General features: G+C 32.9%; 1 protein-coding gene across 1 annotated transcript in view; it reads left to right on the top strand.

Annotated features, from left to right (window-relative positions):
• LOC134246315 (uncharacterized) overlaps positions 1–24,101 on the top strand; it is a gene marked incomplete at its 3' end in the record, with an annotated part of 59,674 nt that overhangs the window by 14,735 nt on the left and 20,838 nt on the right. The window contains exons 2-4 of the mRNA XM_062728637.1: positions 4,476–4,541; positions 5,489–5,545; positions 23,139–23,636. Coding sequence (XP_062584621.1) covers positions 23,189–23,636 — 448 coding nt within the window. The remainder of the gene's footprint in view (positions 1–4,475; positions 4,542–5,488; positions 5,546–23,138; positions 23,637–24,101) is intronic.

The raw sequence follows: 24,101 nt of genomic DNA, 5'->3' as shown, positions 1-24,101 counted from the left end.
TAGCCTCCTCCATTAATACATGTAATAAATTAATTAGATATCTGTACGCCTCTCTCACTACTGTTCGCATAGGCATCGGAACCGGGGGGAGCCTCCTTTCTTAATTGCAAATTATATACATAATGTAGGCATTGGAATTTACCTATTTCTGTTGGTTTAGCCCACCCACCCCCCATTTCAAATAGCCCCCCTTTCATTTTGCTTCCGACGCCTATGGTACACACACTTGTGTTAATATTTTTTTCTTTTCTTTCTGCATACGAGATCATGAGGGGGAGGGGCTGGCAGATTTTAGAAATAAATACTTGCAGATCAGTGATCTCTCCTCCCACGAATTAGAGTTTTTAAATTTTGTTAGACTTTTCAATAAAGAGGAAAATAAATAAATGATCTGTCCTTCATCTTATTGATCGGAAATAAATATTTATCAGTCCTTTATTGGCATGAAAATGAAAAAAAATTGACTTGGAAACATAGAACCTCAACTTCAGATCTTTGGTTGTCCAAATAGAGTTTCAGGCTTAAAGAATGAATAAATAAAAAAAGCAAACCTGACATTTACAACAGTTATTGATAGAATATTTTCTAAAAAAAATTCTGAGTTTCACCTTTACCAAAAGGAAAAAGATTATATAGAACATGCATACTTTAAAAATGTGAAATGCTTTAGAAGTATACATACCCTGTGAAGAAATGATGCTTATTTTATTTATTCATTCTTTAAGCATGAAACGCTATTTGGACGGCTACAATGAAAAAAGTATTATATAAATACTTATAATGTACATGTATTCTAACAAAAAATGATTTTTTTTTAAATTAATTTAGAAATTCTAGAAAATTACAATCAAAGATCTGAAGTTGAGGTGCTATGTTTTCAACATAATGATACTGATAATTTTTTAAAATTGTGTTGCATGTTTGTATGTCAAAAGACATCATTGCTTGTTTAGGACTAGTCACTAGTGAATCATTGACTGAAACAATGAAAACATCTCATTTAATTTGTGTTATTGATGACCACCATTACTACACATATTGTGTCAATAAAATGAGCTATTTGACAAGAACTCAGTGTATATTTAGTGCAGTAAAATTTTAATAATTCTAAAAAGTGTGCAACTTAGTAGGGGGGGGGGGTTACACACAAGGCAAAGCATTACAATATTTCACTGACTTTGATAAAAAATACATCTAAATAAACATGCACATACTCGGAGTTTTTCTTTGATGTTGATAAAAGCATGTGTGCATATTGTAGATCGATACATGTATCTACATATGCGCATACATACCTGCTGGCCTGGAATATTACAGTGATGGATCTGCGGAGCTGGTGCAAATCGTCTCAGTTTTCCGAAATAATGTCCTCATATTCTCGTAAAAGGGAGAAGAATTGCCTTGTTTCTTATTTTATCCCTATTTTCTTTAAGGATTGTGTGGTTATTGCATTTAAATCCACTGCAAATCACAGCTGATGTCGCCATGTTTTTAGATGTAAACAACATTCCGTGTCACTGAGTGCAAGCGCTTGGCTGAAGCCGAATGCAGACAAACGACACATTAAAAAGAGATTTTTTTAAAGACATACTATTTTACATACGAGAAAATCACTAATTCTTTTCCATTTTAACATGAAAATATTGCTGTTTATTACAAAGTCTTGCAAATATAGGTAAATAGTTATTTTGACCACTATTTCCTTATATGGATCAATCAGGGTGGAGCAACCGTCATGACGTCATACCTCATTATGACCTCATTACCATATTTTTTTCATGTGTTACCTTAATTGTACTGCCTTTTGCTGTACAGGAGAAGAATTAAATTAATCCAAATGTTTTGAGCCAGAAGTGATCATCACTTTTTAGAATATTTTATGGTGTATTTCTAAAGGCTTTTAACCCCAGCTGTGTGTTCACTATCAAATCATTTTTTAAAGCCTCACGTGTCGGACAACGAGCTATATAGCAGCAAGTTAGTAACTCTCTTCTTTTTTTAAATTACTGAATGCACTGTTTGTGGCTGAAAACATTTGTTTATAAGGAAAAGTTTTCTTATAATCTTGTCAGTTTTGCCTTGGTAAGGCAAGACTACACTACAAGGTCGTTGAGAATAGAAGTGAGATACCTTTATTTGGCAATTACTTTAAAAGAGGAAAGTTTGACGAAGAGGAACAAATGACGATTTTGACGAATGACTATCTCGTCAATGTTTTCTCTCGTCATTTTTTTTTTATTCATTGTCGTTCCCCGGTGTACATGCTTAAGGTATATAGTGTAATAATGCATCGTTGTTTACCTCATATTATGCGAATGCTGTTTTTATATGAAAAAAAACAACATGTATTTGTAATGATCCTCTAATGAAACTAATGTCCAAATAACTGTTCAAAGGGTGATCAAAAGGATCAAGAACAATTAATCTCGTATATATTAATTTTTTTAAAATATCATATGTAATAAAACGTTTCGCCCCATGTCTATGGCGTTACAATGTGACATTGACGTCAATATGTAGGTTTGTGGCAACGCACTTTGAAAAAATTACGCACTTTGAAAAAAATTTTCAAAGTGCGTTAAAATTGGGACAAAATCAACGCACTTTGTAAAAATTTTTCAAAGTGCGTTAAATTTTGAACCAACTCAACGCACTTTGAAAAAATTTTTCAAAATGCGTTAAGAGTCTACATCAGTATATTTTACCATGGAGACACTTAACGCACTTTGAAAAAAATCATATTTTAGTCATTATCTTTCAAAAAACTAAGCCTAACCCGAACCTCAAAAATGAATTGATTTTACTCCCGTCGAAAAGAGGAGAAGAGGGGTATAAGATACCTCAGTCCAAATCTGTATGTTTCCAATACGTGTCGGTAAAAAACATGGGAGGGGAGCAATAAACCTAAAAAGGGTACGCTGCATTTTCAATGCTTATACGATGTATATATATCTTTCCAAAATAAGTGGGAGGCTTAGCCCCCATCCCCTCCTCTGGCCCTACGCCCAGTCTCGATGTCTATGCTATACTCAAAACATTCATATAATTATGTATTTACCTAACTGGTATGACGTTGAAAACTTTCAATAATAAATGAGTTAATTAAAACAGATGAAAACTAGCTTGCTTGAAGCTGTCCTCTGTTAGTGCCACCTATACACCTTTACATCTACTTATCAAAGACTAGAATTTAAAAAAAAAAAGAAGAAACGAATTAATGAACTTAAAAAATCGTCACTCTTTTTTTCAAGTCCCTTTAATTTTCCCTTTTATTTTATCAAAACCTTTAATATTTAAAACGTCAATATCTCAGGTTCTACAGTGACTTTACCATAGAAAAGTTATCAAACCAGGATCTGTTATTTATCATACCGATTACTTGAAGGAATATTGATCAATCTTAACATTTTTTTTTCAAAGTGCGTTAATATGGTCGATATTAACGCACTTTGAAAAAAAATTATTTTTTTTCAAAGTGCGTTAGCTTGGTCCCAAATTTTAACGCACTTTGAAAAAATTTTTCAAAGTGCGTAATTTTTCAAAGTGCGTTGTAACATAGGTTACTTGTGACAAGAAAATGGTGAACCCTGTCATATTTCCGCCTGTAAAGTTAAACGTATAACTTAAAAATCCTTTTGCAGAAGCTTATAATAATTTGTATTGAATTTATAAAGAAAATTCCCAGAAGTTTTGTCATCGATTGTTTAGGTTAAGGAAGGGATATGTTTAACAAAGATGTTCGTTATAACACACACTGAATCCAAGCTGAGGAAGAGATGTGTCATTTGTTAAGCAATTTCATATGAAAGATCGCCAACTTACAATATCAGATATGATAAAAGGAAGTCACTCGTACCTTATCAATATTAGATAAACGACACTCCAAAGACAGAGGACTTTTAATGGTCACAATACTTATTCTGGAAAATGATATTTTAATCCACACATACTTTGCCGAGATTTGCTCAGTTTTAACAAATGGATTGATTTTGTTCTTTAAAAAAATAACTTTCATGGTAAGAAATATAAGAGTCGGAAAAATCTTCACACTTCAGTGACAAAACGCTAAGGAGCATATCATGTGACCGCCTATATAACACTACCTGCTCATGTGCAGATCAGTTGCTGATGTGCATTAAAATCGGAGACGACTTCTTTGAAAAAAAAGTTCAACGCTGAAACCCGATAGCATTTTTTTTTTTAAAGTAACTCAATTAGTTCCCGAACTTTTGATCACTCCTCAGTTAGGTATGAGAAGAATGCATTTAAGATAAATAAAGACAATATAAAACACACAAATTGTATACAAATGAAATGACTAGCTTTAACAGAATAAAGAAGAAAACCAAAAAAAAAACCCTTTTTGTCTTTGGTATTAGAGGCATAGTTCCCGGGATTCATAACATTTTATTCTTAAAAAAATAGTATTGCATAAGATAATTCAATAAATAATTTGGAATGCATTCAAATTACAGAACTGGAAATTGAGAGAAGGGAGAGACCAAGTCGTGTTCGTAAACCTTTGTTTTCACAAAAAGAAGGTAGGAACTGCATATCTAATTTGAAACCATAACAAAATACCATGAAGTTCATTGAACATGCAAACATGCAATAAGAAAGATCATCAGAAGCAAGGATAAAAAGTAATGAATTTTATTACCCCTGCTTTGAGGAAGAGGGTTTGGGATGGGGTGTAAAAAAACCAGAAGAAATGCAATGCTACAAAATTTATTTAGTTATCAGACTGTTTGATAAGTATAAAAATCGATTTATCTACCACACACAGGAATTTTGAGGAACACAATTGTCACTTGCTTTGTAGACTCATTACTTAAATGTGATTAATTCTAAGATTAGAAGCCCGTCTAATTACTTCCAACAGGATTATCCATATCCATATTTTTGGATCTTTTGTCCAAAACCTTCCAAGAATGCGTTTAAAAATGAAAATCAAAGAAAATATGGTTACCAAACCCTTGAATTAATAATTAAATTGAAATTATTTGAAATACTTATTGATTAGTTTATTCATACATGTTTTGAACAAATTTCCAAAAGAGGCTTTAATCTCTCTGTACAACAATTGTCAGTCTACATTGTCCATTTGGAATTCAATCCTTAAGTACTTACATTGTATATAAATTTTTATAGTAACTGGATGTCAGAAAGACAGTTTCAAAGTACAGTAAAATGAGCCCCAAAACATGTATAAATGCATATCAACAAAACTCTATTTCTCAAAACAAATAAACAAAACTGTCCGGGATATTTTCGCTCCATTATATATTTTAAAATACATACATGTACCATTTTCTATTTTGTAAAGATATATTTCTTTTGTGAGCGGTGCGACTCATAGAGATCTTGTTTTAATTGGTGCGTGAGATCGCGAGTATTTAACACAGAATTGAGAGCAAAGGACAGAAAATAGCATATTTTCTATGAAAAAATTTCCTTGGTATAAATTTGATAACATCTTTCCTTTCAGCAACAATTGGTTTTGAGAATATAAATAGATACAGTGTATGGGAAACCTCAGCTTCAAGTAAGAAAGAGCTCCATACAGTTATTTTTTAATTTCGTTTAATGTTTGAATCAAGTGTGTAATTTTTTTTAATTTTTTTTTCTTTTAGAATTTATCTTTATGTCATGCTTATATACTTGTTTATTAAGGCTTTTCTGTAGAATTACTAAGTTTCGAATCCATAGTTTTTATGAGAAACCTTGTGTAGTAGATTAATACTTTCTCCTGATCCAGACCCTACCCCCTCTTGGCCGTTTTGCTTTAGAGTGATATTTCCTTGGTGGACCTACTTTACCACTATTTTGCCACTACATGTAAATTCAAACTACTTCCGAAGTAGGTCTTCTCCTTTATTTAATTTTGATTTATAAAGTGATAGAATCACTCTGTAGACATCTTTGAACTTATCAAAACTATTACAACAGTGTATTATTGTCCCTTAATGCTACTAAAATATCAATTAAAATGTATTTATGGTAAAAATAACAATGTGTAAAATTAATCAGTTGCAAACATTTGATAATAAAACAGACGAATTTAAAGAGATTAATTCGTTTGTCATATATGACATCATTTGTCTTGACTTGACGCATTTACATGATCTAGAGAAGTGTATGAATTTGTATAATAATCACGAAGGTGCTCTGTTAATTAAATAAAGATCGCAAATCTTTAAATTGAATAATTAAAACCGAAATAAGAGTTTTAAAATACTCCAGTCTAAAATTATTTTATCAAACCTGATAAAACCACAAAATGTCAAAGAATGTAAAAGAAAAACACTAACCATAATCCCGATAAACCTGCTTTATATGACATACTCTGTTTATGCTGACAGATGAAAAATCAATTAGTTATATCATGTACGTTCTAAAACGTACTGGGAAGTGATTCTGCTCTTAAAATATTCTTTTCTAAATTCAAAACGACGTAGAGAAGAAACGATTTTTTTTTTGTTACAGGCATTGTAGGCAAAATTACGAGCAATAATCCCCAAAAATACAATTAAGCGCCAAGCACATTTCGAGTAAGGGATGTCAAAAGAATTTTCCAAATCACCCATTCTAATTTTATTTTGATAAGAGGTACGTAACACATAGACGATTCATGCCATGTAAATGGTACTTACCACGACACAAACCTATTCATTATACACAACTACACAACCAACTATATTAATTTTCCAACAGTTTTGTAGTTAAACATGTACTATTTTACAGTGAATATTACATGTAAGCCGTGTTGAAAATGCAGCACAATCACATTTTGCATTTCCGTCTTTATCATAGTTGAGTCTTCGCAAATTCAATCTACACTACCTGAGGATGCTCTTATATAAATATGACCAATCACTACTGCGCTGTTTTGAGAAGATTTTTTAAGATTATTCCTATATATTCCTATGTGAAACTTTGATCGTCCCTCCAGGCCCCGCCTTACCCCCGGGGTCATATTTGAACAAACGTGAATGTTCACTACCCGAGCATACTTTCATATAAGTATGAACAATCATGGCCTTGTTGTTCTTGATATGAAGATTTCGAAAAAAATTTTCTATATATTTCTATGTAAAACTTTGATCGTTCATTGTGGCTCTCACCTACTTCAGGGGGTCAGGATATGAACAAACTTGTACCTACACTACCTCGGTATGTTCTCATATAAATATTACCAATCATGGCTTTGCTGTTCTTGATTGATTGATAGATTAAGAATTGTTCACTCATATCCAGACGTCACCGTATGCCGGTGAGGGCTTCAAATTTTGACCTTTACTCGGCACTCAGGGCCTTTGAGCAGTGAGGGATCTTTATCGTGCCAACGCCTGCCGCTGACACGGGGCCTCGGTTTTTAAGGTCTCATCCGAAGGACCCGCAACTTTCACTTCAAAGTGCCGAGCGGCCCTTCATTAGAACAAACTTTAATGCCCTTCATCCAAGGATGCTTTGTGGTAAGTTTGGTTAAAATTGATCAAGTGGTTCTGGAGAAGTCGAAAATGTAAAATGTTTACAGACACACAATAAGACGGACTACAGACAAAATGTGCTCAGAAAAGCTCACTTGAGTTTTCAGGTCAGGTGATCTAAAAATAAGACATGTTTTATCATTATCATATATTATATGTTAAAAAAAAAAATAATTATTACACGCTGGGAGCAAGCCCCTGTGTAATAGTTTAATATTTGCTCATCCAATAATAAGTTTGTTTAAACACTTGTCATTAAAATTATTTTTATCCATGAACACAGAATATTCAATACTTTTTAAAAAAGAAGGTATTTATTTTTCTTTCATGTGTGGAAAGAAACCTTCCGTTACAGAATTTATAGGAATATAGATAGGGTCATGTTCTCATGAAAAAATTTTCCAATTAAGTCTGGGTTTTTTTAGGGGGTAGGGGATTACCGGTATAAAAATGCTTAGTTATCAAAGAGTGACTATTACATCATGATTAATTTGAATTAATTCGTGGGTAAATGTCAGTATTTTTTTTAAATAATGCAGCGGTAAGTATCTGTCAAAATATTGTTGGTCTTCATCAATGATTGTTATTTCAAAATCGATTTTCAGAAGAACAGCCGGTCAGATTAAACATGATATCCGACCAGATTTATACAAGGGTAAGATTAAAGAATGAACAATATGTCGACTAGTGAGACAATAGACCTTTGCCCGAAAGTCCCCAGTCAGCTCACAGCAAGCTATACATACACAACATACAGTGACAGATTTCGATAATCAATTATTTTTACAAAACTTGAATCTGACGGAAGCACATAACAAATTAAAAATTAAAGATTCCTAGTATAAGGACAATAATTTTGATACCCATTATGATACAAAAATGATTAAAACTGAAGAATTGATGATATTTTAAAAACGTGATGTAAACGTAAGTTTCAAGCACTGATTGTTACTAAATTTTAGGCGCATAAACCGTTTATATTGAAAAGAACTAGGATCTAATTTTGTTTTCATCTTTCTTCTCGATGATTTTTAGTTTATCTATGATAAAGAGGTAGGTTTACTCACTCCATAAAATGGCCCTTTCATTAATTATACCAATAAAACTGACCAGGCCCTTGTGTCCCATTTCGAACATCAACATAATGTGGAGACTTAGTTCTTTCATTTCCTTTAAAAATGTTCTTCTGAGAGTCCATGTTTTGATACTCAGGCTATGTGAAACTACATATTCTTGAATTTTGAAGAAAATGAATGAATCGAGCATCTTCAACTATTGATTAGAATAACAGCTTACCCCTCGATCCAAAAACTGCTTGATGGATTAGAATTCTTCGAGACAGTTCTTTCATTACAGTTAAACATTTTAGATCAGAGGTTCAGGGTATGCAAAAATATTCAAAAACGGCTTGAAATTTTGGCCATTTTAAACGAAATTTTCAGAAATTGAGGAAATGACGCAATTCATGACGTCTTAATCCATGGACAATAGAAAAAATTACGTCTTTTTTATTTGATATAAAGTCATCAAGTGTCCATGCAGTACTGTTAAAGATTCCGATAGCTTAAAATGCGTTTAAAACGTAATACTGCAATGAAAGGTTTTTTTTTATTTTTTAAAGTTATATACACATTACCTAAATCCGGACAATTCATATAGAAAATCCCCTAGGCTATATATAAACATATATGTTACGATATCACATGACCTCGTTGAGAAAATGACGGTCATTTTTACCTTTTTGAAGTGCTTCACATAAATTGCTTCGATAAAACCCTATAACACAATTATTTATAACTTTTGTCATGTAAATAAATTCGTTGCATCCTTCAGAACATGAAATGTGCTTGGAAAAAGTTATAATAATACTACAGTATAAAATATTTCACATTAACTTCAACTCACCGACAGATCTGAGGATATTTTCCACTCATTGTCGCATATCTGCGTTGATTTTCTTGGATCTTTCAGTGGTGTTATATCCCATATCACATATGCGATACTAGTAAACTTTCCACGCCCCTCCATATATCACTGCAGGAGGCAGCAATCAGGTTATGAGAAAAACTTATTTTATTTCACAAGTTCATATGAACATGTGTAGCTATTTCTTAGCATTTAACTAAATTAAAATCCATGAATACATATGCAATCTCAGTTGAAAGATCCCAGTCGTTCAAAAGATAAATCCATTTTGAAAGTTATGGTAAAATATCCAAACTTTATATCGTTAAACTCCTTGATATTTGTTTCTGTGATTTCATATTTGTTGAGTGCCTGGCTCAAAGATAAATCGATCGTCAAAATCTTCAAACTCAGTTAAAAAGTCAAAGTCAAATTCACTAAGAACGTCCGACATGTTGAGAGGTAGCTTGAAATGAATCTTAAGTTCATGACATGCTGAATATTTTTTCTATTGAATTTTGACACTCTCAATGAAATTTACGTCATCAGACATGCGACAAGTTGCTTAAATCATAGATGCCTCGTACTATTGGTTATATTGTTTTCATGAAGCGTGGAAATCTCGGGCGCTACGCGCCCTTGATTTATTGATTTCCACGCCCCATGAAAACGATGTAATCAATACTACTCGGCTTCTATGATGTACAGCACAGACCGGACACAACCTAACAGAAAGCGAACCCGGAGCGGACCTCGGGTTAGCTCTCTGGGTCCGCTCTGGGTTTGCTCTGGGTCCGCTAGGGTTTACCAAGAGCGAACCCGGAGCGGACCCCAAGCGAACACGAAGCAGACCCAGAGAGCGAACCCCAAATTCAGTAGCGGTCCCAGAGAGCGAACGCGCGTTCGGTATTTCTTTACAGAGCTGTCAATCAGGATTAGCGATTAACCAATCAGTGCATCAACCAATCAAAATAGCATATTGATCTGTCGATTTGGATATAAGATCGAACGTGTTGATTTACTTCGATATAAATCCAAACACTGTTCAAACAAGCAAAACTTGTGAATGTGCTGTGTAAATCTAATATGATAATTAAAATATTATCTAATATTTATTTATTTTAATTATCCTGGTTGTATTTTATATTTATATTTTTATTTTCTTTTTTATTAAAGCAATTAATTAATTATATGTTTTAATTTTCCACGCAGAATTATACATTGTACATTAATATTTACTTTTTTATTTTCTTTAGTTTTTTAAAGTCCATTTGGTAAATAAATTGGGTAAATACATCAGTCAATGCATAAAAATGGAAATAAATTGATATAACAACATTTTTTTCTGACAAAAAGAGGAGAAAAAATATAGTTGGTCTTTGACAATTATTGTAAAATTTCATCATCACAAGATACAAACAGTTCAGGAATTTTAACGTGCCCAATATTTAAATATAAATAGATATAGAAAACATCAAGACGAGAGAGAGAGAGAGAGAGAGAGAGAGAGAGAGAGAGAGAGAGAGAGAGAGAGAGAGAGAGAGAGAGAGATCATAACTGTAATCTCTCATCATTACACTTGATTTTAATAATAAAGCCTGATGACTTTTACTTAAATTTTTATGAGTCGTCCTCCCAATACTGTACTCAAATTGTTTTCTATAAGCCTGCTGCAGCTATTTTTTTTCCAATGAAGAAACATGTACAGGAAGATGTATATAAAGCACTAAAATGACCAACAGTTTTCGGGATGCTCTGTCCCTTCTTCAGGACAAAGTTAAAAAGTCATAAGAACAAAGGAAAAAGAAAAACCAAAAACAACTAGCACTACTACTTAACACTATATATTTACATAATTACATGTTGAATTGGAAATTTATAAAAAAAAAATAAATAAAAAAAAACACTATTAAAGAAAGAAATCCGGACCGCTATGAAACACGTCTGGTTTGTCGGGATATACTCAGGTGAAGTGCGATTTACATAATTGAACAATTAATTACGCTAATTAATCACATTTAGTAAATCGTACATTGTTGAACATTCTTTCAAAATGGCGTAACTATACTTGACAAAGAATAATCAGAGAAATTTTATATAGAAGGGATATTTTAACATATGAATTACGATCTATAAATTTTGAAATGTTTTAGGACTAATTATTGGGAAAAAATAATTAATAAAGGCGTAAGCAATAAATAAATATATGGGTTGTTCGAAAGTTGGTAAGGCAAACTAACTGTAGAGTTACACTAAATTGAAAGAATAATCTTGTCAAGTATCATCAGGAATTTGGTCTAAATCACGCTCATTCTGGTGAAGTCATTCAATTTGTTTATACCATTAGGGCAAAATAACTTCAATCTGTGCATCCAGAAGGAAAATTTTTATATACACGCATTTTTTTCTTCATGCCCAAGAAGATCAAAAAGATTAAGTAGATCAATAATTTGATGTAAATTTTGAATAATTTAATGTAACACGTAAATTGAGAAATCATAAATAAAATAATTAAATAATTAGAATTTTTTAAAGACAATGTGTGTGTGAAATAGGGGGCACATATTAAATAAATATATTCTCATCGGGTCGGGAGAACAATAATTATTTGTATTTTTCTTTATTCTGATAAAAATCATACTTGCTCCAAAATTCTGACCGTGAAAAAGATCTAATATACAGTGTAATTTTTTTTTTTTTGAAATTGTCCGGTAAATATTTATTAGGAACTTTTAATGCGTAACGACTTTAAATGAAATCTAAATATATCAGATGTACAAAAGGTTACATGTAATTTATAGATGCGATATCATAATTCACGTGTTAAACAAACATTTAAACTACGATTTAGCAAAACGTAAGGAATAACAAATGTATTTTTAAACTATATAAAGCATGAATTTAAAAGGTATTTAGTTTAGATTTTTTTCGTCAGTTTCACTTGAACACCAATCGATACACTGAAAATCAAATCAACACTCTTTTCTTCCTCTTCTTTTTTGTTCTCTCGTTATAACTTAAGGAAAATAAATGCCTTATAACCCGCTCTTAAATTAGTTTGAATTTCTCGGGATCGAGAAATCAAGAAAATCAATTATTCATGTACATGTAAATCTACGTCGAATGTACAGTTGAATTTTAGAAAAATTATCAATGTTCTCCATTAATCACTGTTTACATGTACAGTGTACATGTCCGCATCGTCGCATAAACAACAATGATCGATCCATGATACCATGACTGAATTGGAATATACAAGGTGCTGGGCTTACTGGTGGTGAGATTAAAGCGGGGTCCGGTTCACGCATCAGTGCGTAAAGCGGTCCCAGGAAGCGAACGCCGAGTTCGCTCTAGCGGACCCAGAGCTGACCCCGAGCGAACGCGAAGCAAACCTGGTGCGCACCCAAAGCGCACCCGGAGCAGTCCCAAAATTTCTGAAAGCGAACCCGAAGCGGACCCCGAGTTAACCCGGGAATTAAAAGCGAACCCGGTGTCCGCTCCGGGTTCTCGGGTACTTTTAGACAAAAGTAACAAGACAAAGTTATCTAAATTATTCGGATAATGTTATATTTAAAAAATATATATATTAAAACATATTTATTTTAAACTAGATTTCTGCATCTTTATATGCAGATTGAAAAAAAGATTCAAGTTTTATGACACTCTCCCACTCACTAATATTACTGTAACAGCTCAAGTTAGCAGTGACTTGACGTCATGCTCAATCATGACGTCATACATTTGTAGTTTAGAGAAGCACAAGCACAGAGTACACTGCAATATTCTCTGGGAAGCCTTATCTACCTGCGCAAGTAAAATTTAACATATTTTCAACTAAAATGAGCAGTTCTGATTGATTTAAAAATTCACAAGGCCAAAGGAGGCCCAAGGTGAACTTCGTTCTTTAATTTCAATCATGATTTCATGCTTATGAATCTTCGAATAACAGAGTGATGAATTCATTACATTAATCGAAAAGCCGAACTCAACGGTTTAAAAATATTAATGTTATATAAAAGCCTTTTTAAAAGATCCATTAATATCATTATTTATATTTTGATAATTAAATCAATTCAAAACTTTGGTAATTAAAATTAATACATCTAGAAGTACAATCAAATTTTGTGAAAAAAATGTCAAATATTTTCCCGATAATCATAAGCAGCGATAGCTTTACGATTAAAGCGTTCACCCTTAAAACCCCAGTCACATTTTCAAAAACGACCAACTGCCGACGAGTTTTGAAGCAAAAATGGGATTCTTCGGGTGACAGACGGCAGTTCATCGGCCGTTGTCTTGCCCGATTTTGACCTCTTTTATGTCATCCGACCAATTCTGTGCCCATTGGTCAAAGTTATAATTTTTTCTGCGTCGGTGACCGATTTCTTCAATTAAGGTTATCCGTCGACCAATCTTCGATCATCGTCCAACTATCGGCGGTCAGTTTATTAAGTCGGTCGTCCGTCGTTCCACAAAAAGGGTGTCCAAAATTTCGGCCGACGGTTAAAATCAAACTGTAGCTCAGAGCTGGATGATCGGGCAACGATTGACCGACTTGTGAATATTCGATTTGTAAAGGATACATAACACATACAAAATTTTGATGCATGGATTTATATATACTTTTTGAAGGGAAATACCGGTAACATAAATTATTAATCCAAAAGATATAAAAAAAATCATGAGTATTCTTTGCTGCTTAGACATGCCCCATTTGTCGTTTTTATGCAATTTTAAACAAAATTTTGCACACATTTTCAACATTGAGTCAGAATCTTACAAAATTCTGCCATTTTGCCTTGCAAACTTTACTCACGTCACCCATCTGAATACAGATCTATGAAAAATATTGATGATTTTTTAAAGCAAAAAGAGATTTATGTTTTTATCCAAGTCATCGGTATTCCTAGTAATTAATGAGACTGCTCCGTGTCGCCCGATACTCTGTCAGCCGATCATGTTCTTTCAGCCGACTAGATCAGAAGAGTTTAGTCTGCCGACCACTGGCTTAAATGTGACCTAGGCATAAGTCGTAAGGCCGTGGCTTTGTGTCCGGTTAGGTACGGTTTTTTTAAATTTTAAATTTCGTTCTTTTTCTTTATTTTTACCAAATCAAGATATGTGTGGACTCGATATTTATGACTTGTGAGATGAAATTATTATGAAAATATTTTTCACCCATAATAACAGTTTTTTGGACTGCGTAATGGTAGTTTAATTGAAACTTAATGGTAGCTTAATGGTAGCTAAATGGAGTTTGGACATTAAGCACCTATAAGTTTGGCTTAATGGTAGCTTAGTGGTCTAGAAGCGTGATATCATAGATATACGTAAAACCTCAACATTTTGAAAAAAATGTAAAAAAGATCGCCGTTTCTGGGACAATCATCAAGTAGTAGGAAACGTCCCTAAACATTATAATTCGTTTTTTCTTTACGCTGTGTTCGTTTGCGTATTTTTGATAAATCCTGCAAACACAGAAAAGTTATATTTTTTAAAAGGAATCAGAAAAATATAGTTGTTTTTTATCTTCAAAAAAAGAAGGACTGGTTAAGATTAAAATATTCCTTATTTACCGTACATACTCGTCTATAAGTCGGTATTTTGGGAGTTAAATTTTAGTTCAAAAGTTAATGTCTGACTTATAGGCAAGTCATAAAAAGACTAGTACTTTTCTGGAAGGCGAATTGTAGTACTCTATAGAGATTTTCAACAGCTATCGTTGAACAAAGTATGGGTACATTATATCATATTATGTAACAGTCCACATAAAAATCAGACAAAACTGTAAAAAAGTGATACATGAAGGTTTTCAGAATTTGATGATTTTCCACTCATAGATTTATTTTGAAGTATGAACAATGCATGTAAAATGAAAAATGTTTTGAGTCATGGTAACCATGGTAACCTGGCCAAAGAAATTTCCTTAGCAACCGGCGGATTTTTCAGTGTTGAACGACAAAAAATCACCTATCTTTGAGGCTTAAAATAACACGTAAATACCCTGAGAATTATTCTTACTTGTGGGTGTAATAAAGATACACGTTTATAGTGTTCTATTAATGTAATAAAAAATATCTAGGTCTTAAGTCAGTTCTGTGCTAGACATTGGAAGGTGCACATATTTTACAGGTTTTGCTGATTCAGCATTTTTCGTGATTTTGGCAATATTCAAGGCCAAATTTTAAAAATGGCTAGATTAATACAGTTGTTGCATGTATCTCACATGAAAGTAGAGGAATTCCTCTTTTAGAAATTGAAGTCAAATTCATGGGCTCTTTTGAAAATAGAATCTGTTGCCTAGCAACAAAAATGGGCTTTTTTGATGCATAAAATGAGAAACAATGTAAAAAGTTTACGGAAAAATCAAATGAACGGTTATTTATGATAAACGAGATACAAATTTTAAAATAGTATAATTAAATTCGGTCTCCTTAGCACATTATTGAATATTCTATAATTCTCTATATCCATAGCAACGGTAGGTTCTCCATAGCAACAAGGCAAAAAAAGGTAAGTTTGGCGTGTATTCGTGTAATCTTATTAGGACTTATTCAAATTAAGTCAGAAAATCCGGTTGAGCAAAATTGACAATGAAATCTTGTTTTTATTATTGTTATTTTTTTGGTACTTATTCAACGCATATGCCAAGGATTCCGTGTACATGACAACCAAAGTTCCTATGTCTCCTGTAAAACAGATTAGATTTTGGGATTGTATTGTTTGTCATGGAATTGGATATTCAAGTTATATGCTGATAATTGCATGTAATAGTTCCGAAAGAATTTAAAATGTTGTATCAAGTTATTGAATATTGTTCAATGACTTATTTCCATAGCAACAACACCACTCCCCTAGCAACGACACAAAGAATGTTTGACGTACATTCATGTTATCTGTAAATATTTATCTAAATCACGTCATTAAGAAAAAAAAATGATGTTGAAATGTTTGTTTTTCGAAAGTATTTTTAAACTCATTTAATCCATAACAACTTTTTTCTAGCAGATAGCAAACAATATTACGTTTTACGTATTGGATACTCTGTAGTCCTTATTCATAGTATTGAAAGATTAGGCACTCGTCACAGATTTCTCAGAAAGTATTACAATGTATGAATTAATTCCTCATGAAAATAGATAGATATATAAAATGAATACCGTCACTATGGAAACATTTCCAATGATATTTCCAATTGAATAGGAAGATCAGGTTTTAACTATTCTATTGATACTTGTCATAGATTGGAGAGTTTTTTTCCAAACGAAGAGAACCGTTCGCGGTAGCTCTAAGGTAGAGTGCTCAGTCCATGATCAGGAGATCGTCAGTTCAATTTCGGCAGCGACTGACCTTAGTCGATAAAAAAATGAGCAGCAATTGTTCCTTCGCCATGCTCTTACCACTTTCAAGTGAATGTTGCGGGTCCTTCGGATGAGACCTTTTAAATAACAATTGTGGCACACAAATGATTGATTAATTGTACATTGTTTAGCGTCCCTCTCGAGAATTTTTCACTCATAGAGATGCCACCACTTGCCGATTGAAAGTTGCAAATTTTGTCCTATATTTGACACTAAGAGTCATTGAGCAGGGAGGGATTTTTTTCTTGCCAGCACTTACTGCATCCCACAGTGGGATTCGAACCCGCGACGTAAGGATCAGCTCCTTACTTCGTGACTCTAGAGCAGACGTTCTAACCAGTGCTTCATGCAGGCGACGCCGCACATTGAAAAAAATCAAAATAAGAAAAGTCGCATCGCAGTCAGTTACGGTTATTTGTATACGTAAAATTGAAGTTTACACCATTTGAAAAAAATATTGCAAGATGTCCAAAGCTAGATCAAATACAAATGAATTTAAAAAATGACTAATCACACAAGTAGAAACTTTATTTTTGTATGTTGTTTGGTGAGATTTGCATTAATGTAGTGCAAACATATTTCAAAAATTATGCAAACGATGGTCAGAGGGTCATCCTCATGTATCCGGTTAGTTCATATCCTAAAATGGAAATATTATGCAACAAAAACAAAACAATTGACATACAACTCATCCATGTAACACCAATGCCTAAGTGTTCCCGATCCTAAAAGAAGGGGGGATGATTTGAACAAACTTGAATCTACACTAACTAAGGGTGCTTAAATATTTTTTGACTACCTGTGGCTTTATAAGTTGGATACAAGTTTGTTCAAATCAAGACCTTCGGGGGTACAGCCACAATGGATGATCAAAGTTTTACATAGGAATATATAGGAAAAATCAATAAAAATCTTGATTGGTCTTGTTCAAATGTTAGCATCCTCAGGTAGTTTAGTTTAAAATATATTTTATTCATATAAAGAAATGGATTGAACAGCAGGCATAAATGCCTATAATCGTTCTCTCCATAAAAAGTTATTTTGTACTTTTGTGGTCCCACCCAATCCTGGGGGTCATGATTTTAACAAATCTTTATCCAAGTATTTTGCACAGGATTTCCGACTTGTTTAAAATTTCAATTCCGACAATTTTATTTCATTTCCGACATTTTTTTTATTTATAGGATATCTGTAAGATCCATTTCTGGCAATTTTTTGCTTGCCAAACAGCTGGAAATAAAATTTTAAATAAATTTATTTCATATTCAAAAAATTAAAACATATTTATAATTCAATGCATACTTATACAAGTAGCAATAAGACTTATATTAAATATCTTTCCCTGTACTACATGTACATGCGTAATTGTGATGTCTTTGTATTAAAAACATTCTACTGTCTTTAGAGAATTCCTTTAATGATCATTGTTTTTTCCTATGGCCGTGTAAGAAGCGGTGGGGGTGGGGGGGGGGCTATTATGCAGACAATTAGCTATAGAATACTATTGAAAACTTCACTACAATATACATGTGCTCCCTCAATAATAATATCTAACGATCTTCTAATTTCTGGTTTGTTTGCCAAGGAATTTGCGGTTGCTGATAGTGCCCAAACAGAAAATATATTGTTGTAAACCCCCCCCCCCGAAACTGCTTACTAAGGGTCTGTATTTACCAGAAGTGGTTTCTGTATGCCTTTTAATTTCCATCCTTGCATATCTGAGTTCGAACTTAAAACTGCATTTTAAAAGGGAGATGTGCCTCTGAGATTTTCAGGTCACCTGTGTCGTTCGGATGACCTATTGCTATCTCTTTTCTTTCGTCGTCGTACGTCATTCGGCGGTCGTAAACATTGGGCCAATTTCATTTGTCAGTGATCGGTTTACGCCTAACTGCACCGGTCATATTACCTGCGTAAAACGGCTAAGAGGCAAATGAAGTAAGCCTGCGAAAACATCTTTTAAAAAATTACGCTAAATGATAATCAATTATTTGAGTTTTATCACTTTTTTTACGGAAGCGTATTAGTGCCACGCAATATTTTTTTAAGTTAGAAATTCCAACTTTACTCTTGGCTTCTCCAACTTTAAAGTTGGTAATTCCAACTTTAACGTTGGTAATTCCAACTTTAAAGTTGGAAATTCCAACATTAAAGTTGGTAATTCCAACTTTAATCTTGGCTTTTCCAACTTTCAAGTTGGTAATTCAACTTTAATCTTGGCTTTTCCAAGTTAAAAGTTGGTAATTCCAACTTTAATCTTGGCTTTTCCAACTTTAAAGTTGGTAATTCCAACTTTAAAGTTGGAAATTCCAACTTTAATCTTGGCTTTTCCTACTTTAATCTTGGCTTTTCCAACTTTAAAGTTGGAAATTCCAATTTTAATCTTGGCTTTTCCAACTTTAAAGTTGGTAATTCCAGCTTTAATCTTGGCTCTTCTTACTTTAATCTTGGCTTTTCCAACTTTGACTTTTAACGTCTAAGAAAGGATTTTATTGTTTATTTACTTGGCTTAAATTCCAACTTTAATCTTGGCTTTTCCAACTTTAAAGTTGGTAATTCCAACTTTAGTCTTGGCTTTTCCAACTTTAAAGTTGGTAATTCCAACTTTAATCTTGGCTTTTCCTACTTTAATCTTGGCTTTTCCAACTTTGACTTTTAACGTCTAAGAAAGGATTTTATTGTTTATTTACTTATCAATTCTGTTTGTCAACAAAAATAAAATCCTGGATCCGCGCCAGTACAGAATTGATACATTTAGTTATGTTGTATATTTACCAGAAATGTTTCATTTGATTAAATAAAATTTGATTACATTGACTATTTAGTTGCTGTCTCATTCTTTCATACAATACATAATAAATGGCTAATATCTGTAATTTTTTAAGTTGAAATCCTGTCATGTACGGAATACTGTGTACATAATTTATATGAAGTTATTCTCAATAGAATTACACAAGAGGTCTTAAAGGAATATCAGGATTTCTACGTAAAAGTTGGAAGTTGTATGTAAGGTCATAAGCAAGGTCAAGGAAAAAAAAATAAAACAAACAGAGATAAAAAGAAGTCAACAATATATTTTAATGTGCTAGTATTTATTTTCTATTATAAAAGTACCATATTATAACTTCCCATAATCCCGTCCGCTATTCTCATCCCCTTTCTATTTCGACCCCCACCCCTAGATTGCAATGATAAATTGTTAACAAATCTATTTCAGTGTGTTATTTTTACTTTAATTAATGTTGTGATTCTTTCAACAACAAGAAAAACAACTAAGAAAAGCGGGTAGAAGAGCTCGAATAAAAGTTTGAAAAGCCAACTTTAAAGTTGGAAAAGCCACGATTAAAGTTGGAATTACCAACTTTAAAGTTGGAAAAGCCACGATTAAAGTTGGAATTACCAACTTTAAAGTTGGAAAAGCTAAGATTATAGTTGGAATTTCCAACTTTAAAGTTGAACTTTAAAGTTGGAAAAGCCAAAATTAAAGTTGGAATTAACAACTTTAAAGTTGGTGAAGCCACGATTAAAGTTGGAATTACCAATTTTAAAGTTGGAATTACCAACTTTTAAGTTGGAATTACCAACTTTAAAGTTGGAAAAGCCAGAATTAAAGTTGGAATTAACAACTTTAAAGTTGGAAAAGCCAAGATTAAAGTTGGAATTACCAACTTTAAAGTTGGAATTACTAACTTTAAAGTTGGAAAAGCCAAGATTAAAGTTGGAATTTCCAACTTTAAAAAAAATTTTGCGTGGCACTTATACGCTTCCGTACTTTTTACATTATGTCTTGGTAGAATAATTCGAAATTCAATTTAAAAAAAAACATGGACCTCATGAAAATTGTGAAATGTGTGGATCAGAGGTTCGGGGGTTCTTGTGGGGTGGGGGCACTACTGAGTAATGCTGAATATTACTTAGAGTGGTTGAAATATTTTTTTTTATTCCGCTACTCTGTCTATGGTTATAAAGTTACCAAACTACATAGGCGTCGGAACCGGGGGGCTAGGGGCTTAGCCTTTTCCTAGTATAGACATTGAACATTGCTGCATAGGTTTAGCCCCCCTCCCCTTCACTTTCCACAGACACGTTGCAGTATAGGTTTAAAATTAGGAATTCAATGTGGTGCTGTTTGGAAAAAAATGGTATTGAATATCGAACTTAAACACCCACCCACCCACCCCCCACTCTCCCCCAAATAGGATTCGTGTTTGGGCAACGGACATTGCCCTTTTTTTACATGTCAGGTTTTTTTTGAGGTCTAAAAAAATTTTTCTTACACTTAGCCCCCCTTTTTTAATTTGCTTCCGACGCCGGTGAACTAAACATGCTAAGAGTACAGTTATGATGAGCAATGGTGCATCTTTAAAAATTGTGAAGGTCATGGCCTTTGGTTTAAAACATAACCCAAAGTCAATTGCAAAACTCATTATTTTGGATTTCAATGATTTATTAATGCGTTAATTATTTATTCTGTAATATTTTTCATAAGTTAACTTTTAAATCCTAGGTACTTTCATTGCAGAAAAGTAGTGCTTGAAAATTGTCAGAGATGAAAACTTTGAAATATCGGAAATGAAAACAATGCCGGAAATAAAATGCAACCATTGAAACTACATGTATGCACCGTGAGTGTCTTGAATCTAATCCACAATACACACTTATGTGTTTGTACAAGTTGCAATAAAACATTATTTATGGAAAACATCCTTAATTTGGTATCATATGATTTTTGCCCGTTCACACATACAAGAAATTTTGCCCCGTTTTAAATTCGCCCAGTATCAGTTCTGTTTAAGAATTAATACTGTGTTTTTTGAATACGCCCCATTTTGAATTCGCTCACCAGTATAGTTGTTGCCATGACAACAATTAATGGAACATTTAATATATTTTTTCAGCACTCTCCTCATAAACAATCATCAACACATTTATTTAATTTGATATTCATTTCCATGACGAACACTGATCCAAAAGTCAAATCTGTTTACAGGAGGCATAGGGTATGAATTTAATTATACTATTTTAAAATTTGTATCTCGTTTATCATAAATAACCGTTCATTTGATTTTTCCGTAAACTTTTTACATTGTTTCTCATTTTATACATCAAAAAGCCCATTTTTGTTGCTAGGCAACATATTTGATTTTCAAAAGAGCCCATGGATTTGACTTCAATTTCTAAAAGAAGAATTCCTCTACTTTTATGTGAGATACATGCAACAACTGTATTAATCTGGCCATTTTTAAAATTTGGCCTTGAATATTGCCAAAATCACGAAAAATGCTGAATCAGCAAAACCTGTAAAACATGTGCACCTTCCAATGTCTAGCACAGAACTGACTTAAGACCTAAATATTTTTTATTACATTATTAGAACACTATAAATGTGTATCTTTATTACACCCACAAGTAAGAATAATTCTCAGGGTATTTACGTGTTATTTTAAGCCTCAAAGATAGGTGATTTTTTGTTTTTTCAACACTGAAAAATCCGCCGGTTGCTAAGGAAATTTCTTTGGCCAGGTTACCATGGTTACCATGACTCAAAACATCTTTCATTTTACATGCATTGTTCATGCTTCAAAATAAATCTATGAGTGGAAAATCATCAAATTCTGAGAACCCTTATATATCACCCTTTGTCTGATTTTTATGTAGAATGGTACTTATATTATAAGATTATATATAAATTACACGTATTTTATATACATGTATTGAATAATTTAATTTTATGTTTAATCTTTAGAAGGCAGTATTTATTTTTTTATGATTTAAAGTTATATATCGATTTCCTTTCTTAGAATATTAACTGAAATCAGGATAAAACATCAGACCATTCATTACAAATTGTCATCTGATTCTTGCAAAAAATTGTACCGACTTATAAGCGGGTCAATGGCAAATCTCAGCCAAGTAACCTCGAAAAATACAACCGACTTATAGGCGGACCGACTTATAGGGAGTATATTCGGTAATCCCCTTCCCCGCTTTTTAACGCATATACCTTTTCCTACTTCTAACGCAAAATCACGCATATAACGTATAACCGCAATCACGCATTTTCATGCACTTTAATAAAAGTTAATTTTATCTTAAATTCAATGCCAATTTCCTGTAATTTTATTCGTGCTTAAATCTCATAAAATCAGGTAGGAAAAGTTATTTTCTCATTAAAATATGATTACATAAAATTATTTTTAAGCTAAACATTCGTGAAACTTGTACCACGCTATAAAGTGCTTGCAAGGAAATGGCAATGTCACATTTCATGACGAAAACATTAAGTGTATGTTGCATAACAGCTCTGTTAGTTGTAAGGAGTTAATGGTTTTCAATTTCATTTTATTAAAAACAAAGTTGTATATATTTTTAAAATCTTTAGATTGGTTCTCCACATTGACTGATGAGGAGCTGTGCGTGTTATTCTGCTTTATGTGCTCTGACTCAGGCCATCCTGATTTTATGGACTCAGAGTGTCTGCACATGCTTAACACGATACGAAAGATGGTATTTCGTAAAAAGGAACCTGTGAATAACAACAAAGCACAGACGACAATGCAAAGCCTATATTTGACGAACTCCCTGTGGGCTGATCAAACCGAGAAACACTTAACCAAGGAAATACAAGATGAAATCATATACCGTGTATCGCGTTCTGGTGACATTTCCGCGTGTATGTTCACGTTGTATTCTTTATCCAGCTTTAACACAGCACACACATACCTAAGATCAAGGCAATATAAACGTAAAGATCGAGAGCAGTGTATCCTTGGTTATAGCTCTTTGTGTGATTCCTTACTTATACGCCGTTTACAGATGGATATACTGACGCATGTCACCATGGAGGACACAGAGATCTTTGATGAAGTGGCGAGGATAGGTATTATGAATGAAAGTCATTTATAAGCATATCAGATTTATTTCCATACAAGGTATGTGAAGGCAGCAGTCAGATCATTATTCAAATGCAAGATTTTCGGTATAATTAATGTCCACAAATCAGAAAAGCCACTGATGAAATATTTAGTATAATAATTATCCCTTGTGTAAACGTTAATGAGGCGTAGGCTAATATAAAAGACCTCTTTCATATGAAGTTATGAAAAAAACGTCTATATTAATAGGGAAAAAAATCCTCAATGAGTAGTGAAAATTTGAATACTACCCTTGGGATTAAAAAAAATATCCTAATCTCCAGTCTGAGAAATTATTAAACTATTCTTTCGCTCTAAACCTTACCAAATAAATGTAATATAGGTACATGGAACTGAAGGTTTTTAATCAATCGATCTTAGCTAAAAGATTCTAGCAGCACTTTCCACTTACTATGGATCACAATCATTCA

The sequence above is a fragment of the Saccostrea cucullata genome, unplaced genomic scaffold (assembly GCF_032062105.1).
Source record: "Saccostrea cucullata isolate Sc308-1 unplaced genomic scaffold, CSIRO_AGI_Scuc_v1 ctg7597, whole genome shotgun sequence".
In the NCBI taxonomy this organism is placed as follows: domain Eukaryota; kingdom Metazoa; phylum Mollusca; class Bivalvia; order Ostreida; family Ostreidae; genus Saccostrea; species Saccostrea cuccullata.
This window is presented reverse-complemented; position numbering and strand designations above follow the sequence as displayed.